Source organism: Alosa pseudoharengus, unplaced genomic scaffold, assembly GCF_046254945.1.
Source record: "Alosa pseudoharengus isolate Yale_2024_CS ecotype anadromous, Long Island Sound unplaced genomic scaffold, YU_APseudo_1.1 YU_APseudo_1.1_scf_1, whole genome shotgun sequence".
Lineage (NCBI taxonomy): Eukaryota > Metazoa > Chordata > Actinopteri > Clupeiformes > Clupeidae > Alosa > Alosa pseudoharengus.
Genome location: NW_027468564.1, coordinates 24,703,832 through 24,718,479, shown reverse-complemented (window position 1 = coordinate 24,718,479; position 14,648 = coordinate 24,703,832). Strand labels below are relative to the sequence as shown.

At 40.8% G+C, this 14,648-nt stretch overlaps 1 protein-coding gene and 1 pseudogene across 3 annotated transcripts; one reads left to right on the top strand and one right to left on the bottom strand.

Moving 5' to 3' along the window:
- The window catches only part of LOC143123348 (uncharacterized), a 685,973-nt pseudogene that overhangs the window by 307,050 nt on the left and 364,275 nt on the right, over positions 1 to 14,648 (bottom strand).
- LOC143123433 (protein amalgam-like) lies at positions 2,541 to 12,581 on the top strand. Of its 3 annotated transcripts, none has more exons than XM_076284874.1 (10): positions 2,541 to 2,647; positions 2,834 to 2,910; positions 4,801 to 5,145; positions 5,508 to 5,765; positions 7,465 to 7,722; positions 8,405 to 8,504; positions 8,596 to 8,635; positions 8,777 to 9,048; positions 9,374 to 9,448; positions 9,900 to 10,096. In XM_076284874.1, the coding sequence occupies exons 2-10, from the start codon at positions 2,838 to 2,840 to the stop codon at positions 9,967 to 9,969; spliced, it is 1,491 nt and encodes a 496-aa protein (XP_076140989.1). In that variant the 5' UTR covers positions 2,541 to 2,647; positions 2,834 to 2,837; the 3' UTR covers positions 9,970 to 10,096. The 3 variants fall into 3 exon arrangements, with proteins under 3 accessions (XP_076140989.1, XP_076140978.1, XP_076140969.1); XM_076284863.1 differs by having other exon boundaries at positions 8,593 to 8,635; XM_076284854.1 differs by lacking the exon at positions 8,405 to 8,504 and having other exon boundaries at positions 8,593 to 8,635; positions 9,900 to 12,581.

Below are 14,648 nucleotides of genomic sequence, written 5' to 3'. Positions count from 1 at the left end.
TCTACTTTTTTTAAACAAGACTATTTTATACTTTTACAAGCTCAGAGCTCAGTCTTTATAATGCACATTCAAATCATAGAAACACAAGGAAAGGCAAGGCAGGTCAGTTTTGTTATTACATTTTATTTATAGAGCACATTTCATACCAAGGCAGTTCAATGTGCTTTATGCAAACAACATAAAAAGTGAATGTGTGCTGAGGGACTGTGAGGGGAAAAAAGAAGATGCAGCATCTGAGCCTGTATCCTGTGTCACATGTGTCAGACGTTGGGAAACAGGTATGATAGTCAACCGCAAGAAGAACTAAAGCCGAGCAAATTGATGACATGATAATGTCCTTAGCAGCCGATTCAGCGTCTCTGCTTGTGATATTCTGAATATCAGGTAGGTAATGTTAGTGTCAGTTCACTTCAAGAAGTTAACACTATGGTTCCTCTTTCCTTAGTGTGCTGCTTCCCTTTAAACTGGTGCAAATATAATCCCATTCAGATATGGCATGATTAGAACGACAGAAAACATACAACAAACACATATGATCATGCATATAAGCAGGTGTAAGGATGGGTGTGTTTGTGTGTATGTGTGTGTGTGTGTGTGTGTGTGGGGGGGGGGGGTTGATACTTATGAAACATTTTGTAATCATCACTGCTTTGGTGACCTCACACTTCGACTGCATGGCAAAGACACTTGCTTGAGCCATTCTGGCTTGGCTGATGAATTACAGATAGTTTGGTAGAGGCCAATTTGAATAAATTAAAGGTAGGGTAAGCAATACTGAATAAATTAAAGGTAGGGCAAGCAATACTGAATAAATTAAAGGTAGGGTAAGCTTCTTCAGGGGCTTCTGAACACTTTTCTTTTTTTTGTGATAGGACAGTGGAGAACAACAGGAAGCGAGTGGGAGAGAGAGCTGAGGTGGGATCTGGAACGGACCACAGGGTGGGAATCAAACCTGGCTCGCCGGCATACGGTGCAGGTGCCCCAGCCAGTTGTGCCAGGGCCAACACTTTTCTTTTTAACATTCAGCAAATATCTTTTCCCTTAATGTTAGTTGCTTAGGACAATCTTTTCTCTCTCCTCTCCTAGGCTACCATCAGCTCAGTTGTATTATTCTGTTATTTTATCATGAATATCCTTATCTACAGATAGGAGCGAGGGAAATGACATTCAGAATTCAAGTGTAGTGACAGGAGTGGACTTCCTCATTTGCTTAGGTCTGTTATTCTTAGACATCAGCAGATAGATAAGATCAGGGGAGGACTTCAAATATACGTGGCTCTGCGATGAAGCCTGGTTCACTCAGAGAAAGTGTTAAACATCCTAACAGAAGAGCTATTTGTTGTGGAGTATGAAGCCATAGGGTGTTTCTATTAGGAAATGGATCACTTCCTCTGACTTAATTCACCCATGTTTGTTACCAAACCACGTACTACAAAATACACCCCTGAGGTTCCAGAATGCTGCAATAGTGCTGTGGTCAAATTGCAACACCATCTTTTTTTTAAACTTTGCTTTATGTAACCAGAGGAGTATTTCAGAGAGACAAAATTAAGAAATCCAAGATAAGTGATTAAGCGGGGCTTGACCTAGCATTGTCTGGTCATCCTAGCTCAACACATTTCATTTTAACGCCAATCCAGGATGAGTAAGAGCAACTAGGACAAGACAGGTGTAAGTAATTCAGGATATGTGTGCATTCTTGTTTTTCCTCCAAAGAACCCATGGTTGGAATTAAAAAGACGCAGAAAATAGTGTCCTTAACACAAAGTGAACAGCTGCAACACCACCCAACCTGAAGCAGTCTACCAGACCCTCAATCCCAGCTCCATCCAACCTGATGCAGTCTGAACCCAACACCACCCAACCTGATTCAACACATATTTCTAAAACAGGGTGTTCTGATAATTGATTATGGTTGGTTGAATTGCATTTGAATCAATTGTAAAACACGTGAGTGCTCAATGTAAGTCACCTAAGTTTATATTGATTATTACCTAAGTTTTCATCTTCAATATAGCTTGAATGTTATTCCACATGGTTGTAAGTCACAGCTGAGAAGTAATGAATATAAGATAATGTATTTTTATGAGTTCTCGATTCAAATGTTTTCTCAGTTAAATGATATCAGATTATTAAACAGAATGTGCCTTTGCAACAATGGATGAAAGGTTGCTGATAATGAGCAATGTAAATATTGCAATAAAGTAATATTGCTCTTTCTCTGTTCTTCCCTTTGCTCTGTCATTATTTGCTTTCTTCCTGCAGTTCCCCAGACTCACCAGAGGGGGAGCTGTCTAACATCAAACCATATGTCATATTCAAAGGAAAGACAATTATTACTTTTCAGAAATGTATTTGTCTACTTTTTTTAAAACTTTTTTTCACTTAAAATAGGCAAGGATACATATGAACATTTGGGGTTGATCATCCACTATAGCTAACTAGGCTACACCACTGGTGTGTGTGTGTATTTTTTTTTTTTTGGGGGGGGTTATCTGTATACTGAGTCATGTTTGTCAGACGTTGTGATGCCTGTGATAGTTAAGAAGAAGAACTAAAGTCAAACAATTTCTCAGCCCAGTGTAACCACACACTGTTCCTCAATCAGACAGAGACACACAGACACTCAACATTGCAGCTTAGAACGGTAAGACTCTCTACAGAATTCAAAGCTTTAAAGCTTTAAATTAGAAGCAAAGATAAGTTGGAATAGTGTGTACATTTGGCATTTGTGTCTCGACATACCTCTTTCTCACAGAGCTGAGTCTGAATAGTCTCATATGAGTGGATGAATTATGCTTATACCCGGTCGTGTGTGTCATCTCATTTACAGATGCATGCAAGTTGATGACAGGATGATGTTTTTCACAGTGCGATCAGTGTCTCTGCTTGTGATATTCATAATATCAGGTAGGTGATGTTAGTTTCAGGTCACTTGTTTAACGTTATTATGAAGAAGTCAACACTAAATGGTTCCTCTTTCCTTCGTGTGATGCTTCCCTTTAACCGGTGCAGATATAATCCCATTCAGAAATGACATGATTAGAACGACAAAATGCATCAAACAACAGAGAGTGTGTTGCAACACTCGTCATCAAGAATATCTGCAGGTGGGAGACAGTGGAATGAAATTCCAAATCTAAGAGTAATTTGTGGAGTGGAGAGTTGAGACTTCCTCATTCGCTTGGGTCTGTTACTCGTAGACAGATCAGCAGAGAGATAAAAGATCAGGGCATGACTTTATGTACATGGCTCAGACAAAGCCTGGTTAACTTACACAAAGTGGTCAACATCCTTAAAGAAAATATATTTGGTCTTGTTTTGTTGGGAGAACTATTTATGGGCCTTCTATTGTGTACTATAATGTATCACTTAATTTACCACTACACTATGTAGTTGAAATACACACCCGAGGTAACAGAATGCATTGGGATAAAAGTACAACAGTGTGAACTGCATCTCAGCCTAGCCCTATCTATCTAATTGCCCCTGAGGTTACAGAATGCAATGTACAGTAGTGGTCAAATTACAAAACCACTGTGAATTGGTGGAAAGACCATATCTCACCCCAGCCCTATGTATCTCATTATCATGCCATTCAGCAATTTGTTGTTAATGTTGATAATTCAAGGCACCGTTAGTTACAGGTTATATCCTCAACTTTATTGTGAGAAAGGAAACGGTTAATGGTTTCTCCTTACAATACATACATCTTTTAACAGGAAATAGCTTTAAAGGGACACCAGGCAACGTTTTCGTGTTAATTACTCATCTTCGTAAGTCTGTATATGGTTAAATGACTCATTACAGGGCGAATGAAGACTCTCTCGCCCGCCCCTACTGCCTGTAGGAAGAATATCCCGTTTGCAAGTTCAGTGTATCGTACCCGGCGACCGAAGCAGTTTCAGTTTCCATCCTGCATCCACAGCACAGAGGGAGGCTAACGAAACGCTAGCGATTGTTGCAAACGTGTGTATAATGGCAGAGCCGGCGAAGAAGCAGCGAAAACCCTTGACGGAAGATGCAAAGAAAAGGAAAAGAGCTTCAGACCGAGCGAGGGGGAGTTTCGTAGAGAAAAAGCATCAGGCTTGCCTAGTGTCCCTTTAAATATCAATCAGTGAATGAATGAATGAATATATAACATGAATGTGTCAAAAGGCTTATACAATTATAAAAATAGTAATATACTGCAACATACTGTGATCCTGATCTTTTATAACATGAAAGTTGGGAAGACCCTCGCCAGATGAATTTCGTTCCGCTTAGCTCCGCCTAGCTTCACTCACATCACATAAGTGGTGGTAGGCAGAGCGAAATTCATCTGGCGAGGGTCAGGTTAGGTGGGAGGTAGAAAGAGAATAAAAAAACTGACCTTAAACATATTTGGCAAAACAGCTTCCCCTTTCTCTTGAGTCTGTTTCTCTGAGATATCATATCAGCACAGAGAGGTCGGGTCAGATGCCATATGCCGTTTAACACTGTTCCTCTGAAACTTCCCTTTCACTTAACCTAGGAGATTATGTATTACTATGTTCATAATTATTTATTTGATGTCATCGTAATTTAATCACAGGAATCATTTTGGTATTAAAAGCATATAATTTGCATGTGAGCCAAGAGGAACGGCACACAACACAAGAGAACAAAATCGACAGCAAGACTGATTTTCAATCTAAATTTATAATCAAAATCAAACAGAACAGACGCAATTATTCAGCATGTATTTAAAAATCAGTGTTGCTTTGAATGGATGTAACCCTAACAGTCAACATGCTTACCAATTATTGTTTTATATTCTAGGTGTCTTTGCTACTTATTGGCATGTAACCTATACACAGCTGCAAATCTGCGCTGTAGAAGGGTCTTCAGTGAACATGTCCTGCACATACACATACCCTGGGCATCTTATTATTCAGGAAGCTTTCTGGACAATACAGAATTCACAAACCGCACTTGATCTCGCTCGAGATCCAAGGTACAGAGACAGAGTTAGGGTGGACTGTGGGAGCCTAACGCGTGGACTCTGCACTCTAAACATACACAATGTGGAAAAGGGAGATGCTGTCATGTACTACTGCAGGATTATAGCCACTGCAAGTGGAGAAAGATGGATTGGCAAACCAGGAGCTACGTTGTATGTCATAGGTAAACAGATCATATTAGCTGCATTTTAGTCATAGCAAAAATTTTTACCCATGCTTCTCTGTAAATGCTGCTTGCTTATCTTTGCTTCACCATGTATTACTTTATTATTTCTTATGCTTTTATTACATGTGCATTCAACCTAACATGCAATCTTAAAGGGATACTCCTGAGTTATTGTAAAACAACCTGGGGTCTTTGGTTGGTTGATAACAGGTTCAAACATTCTTTTTGTATAGCATATTGCAATGGGCATACACACACATTAAAATAAATTGCTATTTTCAAACCACTGTATCAACATGTTCAAAATAGCCTTACACTGTCCCCATTCGTGCTCATTATAATTTGTTTCTCTTTGAAAGAGCTGCATGTGGAAGGTGCCCAGAGTACAAAGGAAGGAGATCACATGACTCTCACCTGTCGTGTCACCAACTGTCCTCCGGGTGGCAGCACTTACTCATTCACCTGGAGTAAAGATGGACGTTCTGTAGAGGAGAAGCAGATCACCAACAACCAGCTGCAGCTCCACCCAGTCAGATATGAAGATGAGGGCAACTACACCTGTGCTGTTAGAGGCCATGAGGGTCATCCATCGCCAGCACATATGCTCAATGTGCAGTGTGAGTTCAGTAGTATATTTTGCTATTTACTTTTCAATATGCATATGCTTAACATATTTACTGTACTTCCAAATATCTCAACTGTTAAACAATTATAATATCAAAACGGCTTGACTGATTTTCACTGCCCATCAACGCTGTCCCTTACAGATTCCCCAAAAGAGACTACTGTGCCAGGGGCGCCTTAATACCACCCGAGGCCCCTGGGCTATATGTTTTTTAAGCCCCCCCCCCCCCCCCCCAACCGCAAATATGAATTATGATTAGGCCTAAATGATACCCGGCCCGCGATCTGACCCGACACATAGCGTGCGCTTTTGGTTAATAATATGCAGTGTAGCCTATTATTCAGCCTATGTAGCCTAAAACCTTTACATAAACAGGAACAGAATGCCCTCGAATCACGTCAGCCTACCCATGACATCGCTTATCAAAAAGGCTAGCCTACTGCACGAAAACAAGCGTTGAACTTTTACAACACATGTTGTAGGCTAAGTTAAAAGATGGGTAGGCTACACATATGGACGTTTAAAAGATTTTCAAAAGTGCGTGTTTGTCGTGTCGGGGGGTTCCCAAGGAGTTTTTTTTTAATTCTGTCTACTTAACACACCAGTTTAACGCAGTTTGGGAGGGACAGAAATACTTTTAGCCTATAACAAGCTGGCTCGTGTGACGTGAACATGGCTACCTTATGCATTATCACTACACTACATGGAGACATATCTCACGTTAACAAGGGAGACAACATAACATAGACTATTATATGTGCGAACGGGTTAGCACAAACGTAGCTGTTGGTAAACGGAGATGCAGATCACTAATTCATTTCTTTGCGCCACAGCCCATGTTCACTCCAATGAGACAAGTGAAATACATGTTTTTAAAGCCGTTTCATTTCCAGGCTATTTGCTACGATATTTACCTGCTATGCCTTCTGTTTTCATGGACAGTTACAGGAATCCACGTCATTCGTTTATCGTTGCTTCAATCCTACCCACGTTATCTCCAGAGTTTGTATGATAAGTTTGTCAGTCCGTTTCAGCCTCTCCTCTAGCTCCTCTACACCCGTTGGGATTTATTACGTTTTGTTACATTTTGTTACACTTTAGAATTGGAGAAGACAAAGGGGGCCTCTGCATGGATGTAAGAGCAGTATGATGTGCTCAATTATTTAGGCTAGCTCGAGTAGGCTAATGACGCCGCGAATACGGACACGCCGTTTATTATTATTGATTATCATTATTATTATTATTAGGAGGCCCCTCATTGGTCGAGGCCCCTGGGCTGAAGCCCAGGTAAGCCCCTGCATTAAGGCGCCAGTGTACTGTGCATATCGATCCCTCTGTTCAGTTGGTTGAAGGTTCACAGGTGAATCTGACCTGCAGCAGCAAAGCAAACCCACCTGCAAAATACACCTGGTATAACAGCAGTAGAGCTGGAGACCTGATGGTGGGAGAGGGGGCGATATTTACGTTTGATCGGCTTGCTTTGGATGATAAAGGACTGTATTTATGTATGGCCACCAATGACATTGGTCATCAGAATTCCGCAAAGTTTGAACTGAGTGTTTCATGTAAGTGCAGTACATGATTAGTGGATGAAAGAAACAAATATTTTTGTTTAGCTTTTGTTTTGTCTAATCATGTTTTGTCAGTGTTTAGTACATGCAATTGTGCTTCATCCTGTTTTGACATTTTAGATTCACCAAGGAACACTGTGGTGTCTAGAAGTCCTTCTAATGAGACACTAGAGGGCGCTTCAGTGACTCTGACCTGCAGCAGTGATGCCAATCCACCAGTGGAGAGCTACACCTGGTTTAAGGTGGATGAGTCCACTCCAGTAGGATCAGGACAGCAGTACAACATCACTAACATCAGATATGAGGACGGTGGAGAGTACTACTGTGAGGCCAGGAATGAAATTGGTGCTAATAGATCTTCTCCACTGCTATTGAATGGTATCACCCTCATCTCCCTTATACTGTACACTGCCACTCTGAAAGACACACACACACACACACACACACACACACACACACACACACACACACACACACACACACACACACACACACACATACCTACACTCAAACACACACATACCTACACTCAAACACACACATACTGTACACACACACACACACACACACACATACCTACACTCAAACACACACATACGGTACACACACACACACACACACACACACACACACACACATACCTACACTCAAACACACACATACCTACACTCAAACACACACATACTGTACACACACACACACACACACACACACACATACCTACACTCAAACACACACATACTGTGCACACACACACACACACACACATACCTACACTCAAACACACACATACCTACACTCAAACACACACATACTGTACACACACACACACACACACACACACACACACACACACACATACCTACACTCAAACACACACATACCTACACTCAAACACACACATACTGTACACACACACACACACACACACACACACACACACACATACCTACACTCAAACACACACATACTGTACACACACACACACACACACACACACACACACACACACACACACACACAGATGTCTTGCCATTAATTTGTCTCTATTGTCATTTAGTAATTGCAGGGGGCAGCAACCTAAGGATGTACATCCTAATTGCCATGGCAGCAGCTTGTGTACTTCTGATTATTCTCTGTGTCATTGCTCTTTGGATCAGGTTTGTTTTTCATCACAATGCAGTTGCTACACTCTCATTATTACAACTAAATATCACATTTTCATTTCATGTGCTGTTATCACTGTAGCAGGCGTCAGAAAAGAAATACGGAGGTTACAAGGAATGAAAAGGTAATTCAGACTGTTGGTTAATTTGCTTGCTTTTATTTTTGTTAAATTCACTTTTTGTCGATATAATTTCATTTGTTTACCGAATGTCAACACAGCTACAGCGTTTGTTATTTACCGTCTTCAAATCTTTCATATTTCCAGGATCAGGATGACGACCAATATGCCAACATCGGCTTTCAGGGATCTACTGGAGTTGCCTGTCCCCCCAGTGCTGAGGCTGCCGGAGGAGCAGAGGATGATGGCCACTACTCCAACATCCAGCCCCACGGCTCCACACAGACTGCAGGAGGAGCAGAGGATGATGGCCACTACTCCAACATCCAGCCCCACGGCTCTGGACACACTGCAGGAGCTCAGGAGGATGACGTCCTGTATGCCAGTGTCCAGTTCAAGAAGGCCAGAGCTGCAGAGGGGTGAGTCTCTGACCCTATCTCCCTGTTGGACATGAGGAGGAACACTAGTACATGTCGTTGGGTCAGATCAAGGTTGCCTGGACCAACAGTATCTGGTCACCGCCATCTTGTGTGGAGAAAGTTGATTACCAAATGTGACACATGGATTCTGGTTCTGGTGTTCACTCCAACGGTTCTGTGTTCTCTAATATGGCTTTATATGGTTCTGGTGTTCACCCCCACATTTATGTGGTCTCAAATATAGTTTTATTTGGTTCTGGTGTTCACCCTCATGGTTCTGTGTTCTCTAATACAGTTTTATTTGGTTCTGGTGTGTCTCTTAAAGGTCTCCTGCTCATGCTGACCAGGAGGACTCGGTCATCTACAGTGGAGTCCAGTCCCAGCACCCATCCCAGCTCAGGTGGGGTCGGGTTTCAGGCAACGCAGTTTCAACATATAACTTATAGCATTGGATTGCATAGGATTTTGTGGAAATGCAATTCTTGACAGCATCAGGGGATGGCCAAAACCTTGACCTTTAGTATGTCAAGAATGTAATGTTACACATAACTCAGAGATTGTGTTGGGAAATAAAATCATTGCACGGTTTAGAATTATTTAATGTGTGTGAGTGTGCGTTGCATGTTTATTGGGACTACTGTATGTTTTAATGTGTGTGAGTGTGCGTTGCATGTTTATTGGGACTACTGTATGTTTTAATGTGTGTGAGTGTGCGTTGCATGTTTATTGGGACTGTGTGAGTGTGCGTTGCATGTTTATTGGGACTGTGTGTGAGTGTGTGTTGCATGTTTATTGGGACTACTGCATGTTTTATGCAACTTGTCCTGTTGTTTCTCATTTGTGCCCATTAGGCCGTCTGAAGAGGAGGGGTCAGCTATTACATACATCTACAGCACAGTGCAGAAACAGCCTAGAACATGATGAGAAACATGCCTACAACATGATGAGAACCATGATGAGAACCATGCCTGGCACCCACGTGCAAACTAGGTCCACTATTTGGACGTCTAATAATGACCCCATTTGTACGTCAGTATGTAGTTGAACATTTGGACGTCGGTGTAGGTCACTTTTTTGGACGTCTAAAACAGGTGCAGGGAATTAACATGATTTAAGTAATTTATTATTATTATTAGTAGTAGTAGCCTAGTAGCAGTAGGCTAGTAGTAATACAAAATAAATGTAAAATACCAACATTGTTCTTACCAACATGATGAATGTGATCATTATTATTATTAGTAGTAGTAATAGGCCTCGTACACTCTAAAAAATGCTGGGTTATTTCTGCACCCAATTACTGGGTTGTGGCAGTTTGACCATTTATTGGGTTATGTTAGCCCATGCTGGGTTATTTTCCATAATCCAGCCACAGGGTTGGTGGTTTGGAACTCAATCTCCAACATGGTATTCTACCCACTGTCTGGGTCACTGGTAGCCTAAGTAATGGGTTAACTTACTGAGTATTTTAAGGTCAACATCTCAAGAGTAGACTACAATAAAAATATCAGGCACATTAAGTCACTTTTTTACTGAAAATTGCACCCATGATGATTCCAGAATATTGTGTCCTCATCTAATATTTCACAGTAATAAGGGTCTTTTTTATTATTGTGATAAAGGCAGTCCAAATATTTAAATCTTTACTCATGGATTTTATGGATCAAACAGGTTGGGAAATTAAATTCATTTTTTTTTATCAGATTAACTTGATACAACATGTTATTACTGAGCTCTTGCCTAAAGTATGAACAAAAAAACACCTCAATTACCTCACCTTAATGAGTTTTACAACAGTAATATAGACCACTTCCCTGCTTTGATTTTTTCATAATCAATAAATACATCATTCTCTTAAGCAGTCACAGAAGAGTCCATAATCAAGGTATTATTAGATACCATAAATAGTACTCTGTATTTTAATTGATATAATTTACAAAATGATTTACATGTATAATGCACACACATATATTCATAAAGTGAAAATTAAATACTTAACATCGTATGGGAAACTAGCCACCACACTTTGCACCAGTATCAATGCATTGACAGCAGAGCTCTACACACTGGAATAGTGCATTTTGGGGATTGTAGTCTCTTCAGGCTGTTTCATTGGCGTAAATGGGAAAAGCAGGGTCTTCCTCGGAGTTAAAGTAGATGGGCGGCTCCAGGTTTTTCCTGAATGGCCTGCCAGTGGTGGTCACTGAGGGTTGGTGAGGCTGGTCTGCAAGGCAGTAGAGGGTGCTGACCGACTCCCTGGACGCTGGGACGCTCTCTGGCTCCTCAGTCATCTCATAGTCATTAGGCTAGAGGATGTTATATCACAATTATATACAGTCATCTCATAGTCATTAGGCTAGAGGATGTTATATCACAATTATATTAGGCTAGAGGATGTTATATCACAATTATATACAGTCATCTCATAGTCATTAGGCTAGAGGATGTTATATCACATTTATATAGTCATCTCATAGTCATTAGGCTAGAGGATGTTATATCACATTTATATAGTCATCTCATAGTCATTATATACAGGCATCTCATAGTCATTAGGCTAGAGGATGTTATATTACAGTCATCTCATAGTCATAAGGCTAGAGGATGTTATATCACAATTATACAGTATGTATTGTGATAATACTGTATATAATTAATACAATACTGTAATAATACAGTATGTATTACAATATCATGTTATGCTTATTTGAATTCTGTCTGATGATAACAAGGCTAAGTGAAAATAATAAAATGAACATTTTACATTCAACAATTGAATTGCCACCACCACCACCTTTTATAGCACTAGAGGAGCTATAAACAATGATGGTGGGGAAAACAAACAAACACATAATACATAAGTGGTTTCATACTAAATCCCCTATTAACCCATCACACCAGTGTGATGGGAATGTTGGAAATTGAACGTTCTAAAGAATATCTGGGTTCATTGAATTCAACATAAAATTTTAGAACCTTCAATTGTTGCGGAACGGAATCTTATGTTAAAATTTTGAAAAACCCAAACCTTTAAGAGTTAAGCACTTCACCATACAGATGTGCCTTCTTTGAAGCATTACCATTTTTGATGTACATGTATATGTTTTGCCATAGCTGCCATAGCTGATTCTCACAACTGTAATTTTTTATCATTATCTGCTGATCTTATCCTGCATGTGTTATATAAGCTACTGGATGCCTACATTGCCCACGGGATGAATAAAGTATCTTTCCAGCTATCTTTAAATGTCTGATATTCACATCAGCCACTAGATGTCAGTGTCTTGTTTTGTCTCAGATATTTAAACAGATCTTACAAGCTGGTCATTTACAATGAGAGAGAGAGAGAGGCAGAGAGAGACAGAGAGAGACAGAGTCTGATGCAGGCTGTTCTGTAGGCATTTAAATATCCATTACATGGAGAGGGAGTGGGTGAAGGTGCATGGGGGTGAGAAGAAGGGTTTGGCATAAAAAAAGACTTGAATGTTTGAATGTTTTGTACTAGTCTGGCAATAAAAACAAAAACATTTCCATTATTATTTTGTATCTATCCCTACATTTTTTAATCTCTCTTTCCTATCCTCAATGACAGACAGATGGGTCTACTGTAATGGTTTTACAATTTGTCAACTGCATGCCATAATAACCAGGGGCGTCACTAGACCCTTTTTACTGGGGCACGTGCCCCATTATTCATAAGCTTTGCCCAAGTAAAAATATTACGCTCAACTTTAAAAAACAAAACAAAGGGGGCAGTGCATTCATATAATTGATAATTTATCATATAAAGAGTGGATGTTTTTCCACTTTAAAATGCAGTAAGATTGTTTTAACCTCAATAGAATCAAAATGCGTGCATTCTACTATAGCAGCAGGCAATGACACCAGGTTCCGTAGACGTGCAAAACTGAGGTCAGTTTAAAATTGAGAAGGGTAAGCACTTTGTGGTAACACAATGAGGCTAAAACTGGAACCGATGATCTTATACCATGGTCTAGATTGAAAAGGGTGTAGTTTAAAAAGTGATATAGGCTAGGCCTACTACACCGCTCTGCTTCGCGTCGGACGTTTCACGCCTCCGCGTCGTCCATTTATTTCTGATAATGGACACCTCGTCGGGCATTATCTCTTACCTAACTAAAACATTATTGGATTCCTTTTGTAGATGGATATAAGGCAATTCTTTGGAAGATTGGGAAGCAGAGTCAGGGAATCAGTAAGGACAGATGATGGTGAGGGAGGTAAGATCTTGCTGTAGTTGGTGATTAACAAGCTAGCAAACTTAAGTCTGTTATAAAAGTAAAATATCCAGTGATGGACTGTGATCAAAAAACGGCCCTGGTATTTGCAACACACCGGCCCTATTTTCAAACCCAACAACGCCAACACAATTATCCCTGTTGATTTAACTCCATGACAAAAATAAACCAGTAACTCACCCTTTGAAGTTCACTCTATGGGCCTGCCGTTCAGCAAAGCCATTGACGCATTCAAACATCCAGATTCCTGGCTACCCGTTGACATTGCCAACGCATCTCTTTATTTTTTCATATGTTGGCTAAGGGGCACGTGGCCCAGTAATGTCTGAAGTCTAGTGACGCCCCTGCCATTGTCTAGTGGACTGTTTTCTGTTGTGACCTTTCTCACACTCTTACAATAGCTATGTATAGTGCAGAACAGTTATCACTTTAGCCAGAGGTGACGTTTCTGTGGTTTTCTAAATTGAAAGTGCATGTATAAAAATAGCTGTCTTACATCCTCTGACAGGCTTCTGTTTCGAAGGGTAGGTGGGATGTTTCCTGTAACAGATTCAAGAAGAGACCAATTAATATCACCAAGAAGAGTGCTGTTACAGTAATTGCATTTTCACTTGGTGTGGGGGTCCAGATATGTGATGTGCACAAACTCAATTCATCAGTGGGCCTACTGAGTTATTCTGAGACTGTAACCTCAGGCCTGACTAAACAAGCAGGTGATTACAGCACAGGAAACTAGGCTTCTATTTAAGGCTCCCCAAATTAGAGCTATTCATTGTTGCTGCACACACACACACACGCACACACATACACACACATTTTCACAAGTGTACAAACTCTCGTAACACACACACACACACACACACACACACACACACACACAGCCGTTGCAATTAGTGAACAATTATATCCAGCAGCAGCTGTGTGTGTGTGAGAGAGAGAGAGAGAGAAAGAGAGAGGGAAAGAGAGAGAGAAAAGGTTGTTTCTCTGTATCTATGAGTTTTTAACAAGTAATTGCATAGCTCTTATATCTCTTGCTTACTGTGTGTCTTTGTGTGTGTGTGTGTGTGTGTGTGTGTGTGTGTGTGTGTGTGTGTGCGTGTGCATTCGTGCTTGTGTGCATGTGTGTGCATGTGTGTGTGTGTGTGCATGCGTGTGTATGTGTGTGTGTGATGGAGAGAGATGATACATGTAGGTCTGTGTACCTTTTGACTTCCTCCCCCTCAGTCTGTGGGCCAGCCCACACACCATGACCACGGCCAGCAGGCCCACTGTGCAAAGGATCAGCACAGCAGTGGACGGCCTGGCGCCCTCCTGAAGCTCTGGGGTCACACCAGCTGTCCACTG

Bases quoted from the DNA above. Each gene is read 5' to 3' on its own strand.
- LOC143123433 (XM_076284854.1), top strand. From the start codon at position 2,838: ATGCAAGTTGATGACAGGATGATGTTTTTCACAGTGCGATCAGTGTCT. The intron at 2,911-4,800 runs GTAGGTGATGTT...TTTATATTCTAG, and splicing joins TGTGATATTCATAATATCAG to GTGTCTTTGCTACTTATTGG. The intron at 7,723-8,592 runs GTATCACCCTCA...TTATCACTGTAG, and splicing joins TTCTCCACTGCTATTGAATG to CAGGCGTCAGAAAAGAAATA.